The following is a 5,632-nucleotide window of genomic DNA, read 5'->3' as shown; positions in this document are numbered from 1 at the left end:
GGTGGAGGTGCCTCTGCTTCCTAGTGAGTGTTGAGAGGGAGCTGCTCGATAGTGACTGCTCTTTGAGGCCCTCATCTTTATACCCCCTCACTGGCGTGTGCTGTTTTGGGCTCCTGCATCTTCTCATCATTGCTGTTTGGGCCAGTTTGCAGAGGAACATCTTATTATGTCAAGGTTTGTTGATCTGGAAGTTGTTTGTCTCCCCATAAAGAAGCTGTTTATTTATTGACTTGCTAAATTTAGAATCCCGGAGCTACAGGTCATCTTGGAATAAGCATGATTGCCTTCAGGCTGGGTGATCTGTGTTTCTGAGCATCACGAATGGAGGAAGAGGAAAGGAACTTATAATTTATCCATCTTCTGGTCCTCTGTACCGGGCCCTGGGCTGGGCACAGGGTATGCCCCCATGAATAAGAACTACTCAGTCATTCTCATGGATCTCACTATCTAGTAGGCAAACACACAGGTAAACTCGTTGTAATACAATGATAAGCTCGACAATAGACTTCAGGAGATGGTGAGGTGTGTGGTGAAGAGCTCTGTCAAGGGGAGTGGCATGGATTTTGGATGACTGTGCTTTACAGCAATGATCTTATTTAAAACCATCCTTGAGGCAGAGATTCTTCTCCCCTCGCTATAGGTGAAAAGATGGGTGGGGAGTGAGGAGTGGGTCAGAGTGTTTAAGTCATTCACTGACTATCACACACAACCTGCCCCCTGATCTAGGGCTGGTCTCCTTCCTCCTCACCAACCTGTCTGGGCTGGCCCCTCTCAGGATCCTTGCTCGAAGCCACACGTCATAGGCTCAGCCCACCATGCTGTCCTCCATTCTGTTCCATAGTAGCCCTGCCCTAGAGCATTGGCTCTACCTGTCCCTGGGAAGCACTTGACCCAGCCTCTCTGCTTCTCCTCCTTACTTTTCTCCATCCTACCCTACCCCCACACCAAGTATTCAGAAACCTTCCAGGGCCTTTCTTGCCTTTGGTGATTTTAACAGCCTTTAAAAGAAAGATGTCTCCAAGACCGAAAAGGTGAAGAGGAAAGACAAGAGGTTACAGAGCAACCTCCCAAGTTTATCTCTTAAGGACCTTGTGAACAAGAGACTCATCTTTGCTGCAGCTTGAAGCAGAGGTGAGGTGAGAAATGAACCCTAAGCTTTGCTTTCTAAACCCCAAAGTCAGACATCCTTGCTCAGTGAAGAGCCTACCTTGCATCCACCATGTGCTTTCAGCATCAGTGCAAAAGTCAGACTCTCCCTTGGAACAGGTGAGCTGTGGTGCCATTCATCCATTCATCCCTCCTTCGTTCATTATGGAACCATTCACTCAGTCAATTTCTCTTTTACCCGTCTATTCAACTCACTCAACACTGAGTTATGTGTAAGGGATACAAAAAGAATGAGTTGGAGTTCCTGTCGCAAGGAGCCCACAGTTTAGAAGAGAGAGAAACACATCCATAGCAATCACAGTAGAGCATTACAGGTACTATGACAGAGGGACACACAGGGTTCTAGGGGGACACCCGGGAGAAACACTGACATGGGAAGTTGGAAAAAGCTTCTCAAATACACAATGGCCAAGCTGAATCCTTAAGGAAGAAGGATAAAAAAGGGGTGGTAAAAGCAAGAAAAAGAACAACTGTGGAAACCAAAGACATGAGAGTGTGACACATTGGGGGAGCAGCAAATGGTTCACTATCGTCAGGATGAAGTTCAAGGGGATAGTGATGGGACCAGAGGGGTTACTGGGCACCCAATCATGAAAGGCCTTGTGGGCCATAATAGGAAGTTGGGTTTTATACTGAAAGCTGTGGGTTTTAAGCAGGGGAGTAACTTACCCAGGTTTGCACTTTGGAAAGTTCTCTCTCACTATCCTGTAGAGAGGGGATTGGAGGAAGAGGGCAAGTCTGCAGGTGGGGGGACCATAGGGGTCTGGGGCAATAACCCAAAAGCTTCATGGTGACATCTTGAACTGGGCAGTGCCTTGGGACTGGAGCAATGTGAGGGGGTCTTGAAGAGGCAGAATCTACATGACTCAGTGGTTAAAAGTAGAAGATTAAGATCAGGGAGTGCCATCCTTTGAGATATGGCAATGGACCAGGCGGCAGGGAAAGAGGACTTTTGGACAGCTCTGCACAAGGGTAAGGCAGAGGTGGTACCTCTAAGGTAGAGGCTGAGACTGATCAATGGCAAAGTCAAATCTCAGATTCTCTCCAAAAGCAAGACACTACTAACACCACTGGACTTTAAAAATGCGACAGAAAATGGAAAATACATTGAGCTACCACTACACACTTGCTAGAATGGCTAAAAATAAAAAGACTGACAATATCAAGTGTTAGCAAGGACATGGAGCAAGTGGAACTCTCAGACATTGCTGGTGGAAATACAAAATGGTACAGGTGCTTTGCAAAACAGTCTGGAAGTTTCTTATAAAGTTAAACTTACATGATTAAACATTCACTTGCCATTTACTCATATGTCCACACGAAGATTTGTACATGAATGTTCACAGCAGCTTTATTCATAATAGCCCAAAACTGGGAACAACCCAAATGCCCATCAGTAGGTGAATGTATTTTTTAAAGGTGGTTTCTCCATACAATGGAATACTACTATTCAGTAAAAAAGGACAAACTACCGATACCTGCAACAGCATGGCTAAATATGAAAAACATTATCCTAAGCGAAAAAGAGTTCACACTGTATGATTTTGTTTATATGAAATTTTAGAAATGGCAAAATATCTAGTGGGTTAAAGCAGATTTATGGTTGCCTGGGATGAGGAGTAAACAGTATGTTTGCAAAGGGGAACCGGGGAATTTGAGATGATGGAGATGTTCTATATCTTAATTGCATGGTGGTTACATTAGTACATAAAATCATTTCAAACTGTACACTAAAATTGGGAGCATTTTCTTATACATAAATTCTATCTCAATAAAGTTGGCTTATAAAAAATGAAACAGAGAAATTTTTAAAAATAAAGCAGCATATCCAAGTTTTATTTGTAAATATGCTTAGAAAGGAATCTGGAAAGATGCACATCAGTAATAAAGTCTGAGTAGCAAGAATTCAGTTGTTATTGTATTGGTTTTTTTTTTCTTTCATATTTTAGGAAACATTGCCTTGCATATAACCAGAAGAAAAAATGTTTTTGTGTAGTTCTTTATTTAATAAGACATTGCTTTGGAGGATAAAAATAAATATTGTTTTCCCAGGGAAAGAGCAGAATTAGTTTTATTCCACTTGTAGCTTAAAATCACGTTCAGCAGGATGTTGAATCATCTCGCTCTCTTGAGTTTTCACCTTCCAGCTGGGCTCCCAAACACCTAGGTGAGACCCCACCTAACAGATGGACAGACACTCACACTTCTCATCTCTGAAACTCAAGCAGGAGGAATGCAGCTGATTCCAGGACCAAAAAAAAAACCTAACTCAGAAAACTGAACACAGAAATGTGAGACTGGGTCAAAGCACGCAGCTGGAGGAGGAACTGGACTGCTCAGAACATCTTCAGAACCTGCGGCTGGCTTCACAAGGCTTTTCCCCAGGAATCCCTTCCAGTTAATCAGAACCAAGCTTGTTTTACCAAAGACACCTACCCTGATCTTGCCAGAGTTCTGACCAAGCCTGAAACCCTCCTGCGATCCATCCCAAGTAGACTATAATGCAGAGGAAAGAAGCCATGCCCCTCCCTCAAGATTAAACATAGCCAGAATCAACCTTGACCCAGGAGCTTTTAAAAATGCAGGTGCCAAGGCCCCACCCTAGAGCTAATGGAGAAAATCTCCAGTGGTTAAGCCCAAGAATCTGTATCTGTAAAAACCTCCCCAAGTGAATCCCATGCAGCATATGGGAGCTTTAGTCTACACCTGTGGTTCTCAGACTTCAGTGCATAAGAATTACCTGTGGGTTCTTGTTAAAACACAGATTCCCAGGCCACACTGCTGTAGATTCTGATTCTGCCTATCTCAGGAAGGGTCCCCAAATCTCTGGTTTTAACTGGCCCTCGGGTGATCCTGATACAGGTGATCCACAAACCACATCTCAAAAACCCTGATTTGGATGCCAAATTGTCCTGACCCAGTCCAAGAAGGAGGTGAAAGAAGAAGCAGGAGGACTAATTAGGTTATGCCAGCATGCTTGAATTTATTCAGAGGTTAACAAAGGAGAATGTTTGTGTCTCAAAAGCAGCAAAAAGCTGGGGAGGGAAGGTCAGTCCCAAAAACACCTTGAGTAAAAGGATGCCTTTCCAGTTCAAGAATAGAAAGCCTCAGGGGTTCACCCTTTAAGCTGGGGTGAATCACCTGGGGTGGGACCCACTTTCAGTCTCTCACCAATATGACCCTTGTTCTCAGTGCTTTGAAACACCCGGGCCAGCATTACAGAACAAGTCCTCCTCTACAAATAACCCGGAGGCTTGGGGGGTGAAAGGTCCTGGAGACAAAGTGGTCTCCATCTGGAGCAGATGGAGTCTTTCACTGGGACTTCCTCAGTGGCGGTGACCAAGGTCTTCATTTCGTGTCACATACAGGCATGGGCTGGCAGCACACAGGGCCACAGCACCCCGATGAGCCACAGCAGCTGGAGCCACAGCAGCTCCCACAGCAGCCTCCTCCACAGCCTCCGCAGCCTCCCCCGCAGTCCGAGTCACAGCAAGAAGATCCACAGCAGCCTCCGCTGCAGCCACAGCCTCCACACCCAGAGCTGCCACAGCAGGAGCCACAGCAGGAGCCGCAGCAGGAGCCGCAGCAGGAGCCGCAGCAGGAGCCGCAGCAGCTGCAGCAGGCAGGCTGGCAGCAGCACACTTCACAGCAGCCTTGTTCTTGCGGGCAGCAGGTGAAGCAGTCCCCTGGGCAGCATCCCATGGTCCCAGATGGTCAGGTCACAGGTCAGTAACTCAGCCAGAGTTCCCCAAGTCTGACGGTGCCAGCTGGCCAGCAGCTTTTATATCCCCTCACCCAAGGGTGCTGGCACAAAGGACAGGATGTTTTCTTTGTTATTATTTACGCCAGTTTCCATAAGAACGGCTTATTAGCTGGCTGTTTATTTTCCAGTCATAAAAAAGCCCCACTCGTCCCAACTGCTATTTGTCCAGAGGGTAAAAATACACCTTCGCTAAGACCTGTCATCCTGGCCCAACGTCACTAGCCGTCAGTCATTAGCCTAGGATGCATAGAGGAAGGGGAAGCCAGCCATCAACTAACTCTGGCTCTGGAATGGTGGGCTTCGCTCCCACATCTTCTCTGGCAGCAAGTTGGCAGCTGACCCCTTTAATCATGGATACTGGTCCTGGAAAACTAGAACAGCTAAAAGTGGATGCCCTGTTCCTTCTGCTCCAGGTAGAGACTGGTAGAGATGGCCTGGTCATGTGGCTCCTCCCTGGTGGAAATGGCATCCCTGTTCCGGCCCACATGAGCAAGGCAAATATGTGTACCTGTGTGTGGTATGTGGAGTGTGCTACACATTTGTTTGGGCTTGGTCAGTGAGCATCAATTATGAGTAATGACTGCCCTGCGAAATGGAGAGACTCGCCATAAAACTGCAGAAGGTCAGGGAGTCATGTTCTTGTGGCTGCACCGTGAACTGAGCACTCACACTTTTCTCTAAATGGGCTGGGGAGCAGTGGTC

The 5,632-nt window shown here is 46.5% G+C and overlaps 1 protein-coding gene across 1 annotated transcript; it reads right to left on the bottom strand.

Moving 5' to 3' along the window:
* Positions 1 to 4,515: 4,515 nt before the first annotated feature.
* LOC105756954 (keratin-associated protein 17-1) lies at positions 4,516 to 4,869 on the bottom strand. The gene has a single exon (XM_012559692.1). It carries the CDS (start codon positions 4,867 to 4,869, stop codon positions 4,516 to 4,518), a length of 354 nt encoding a protein of 117 aa, XP_012415146.1.
* Positions 4,870 to 5,632: the final 763 nt, after the last annotated feature.

The sequence above is a fragment of the Trichechus manatus genome, unplaced genomic scaffold (assembly GCF_000243295.1).
Source record: "Trichechus manatus latirostris isolate Lorelei unplaced genomic scaffold, TriManLat1.0 scaffold00294, whole genome shotgun sequence".
In the NCBI taxonomy this organism is placed as follows: Eukaryota; Metazoa; Chordata; class Mammalia; order Sirenia; family Trichechidae; genus Trichechus; species Trichechus manatus.
Note: the sequence above shows the minus strand (reverse complement) of the source record. Positions and strands in the feature narration are given on the sequence as shown.

Bases quoted from the DNA above. Each gene is read 5' to 3' on its own strand.
- LOC105756954 (XM_012559692.1), bottom strand. From the start codon at position 4,869: ATGGGATGCTGCCCAGGGGACTGCTTCACCTGCTGCCCGCAAGAACAA.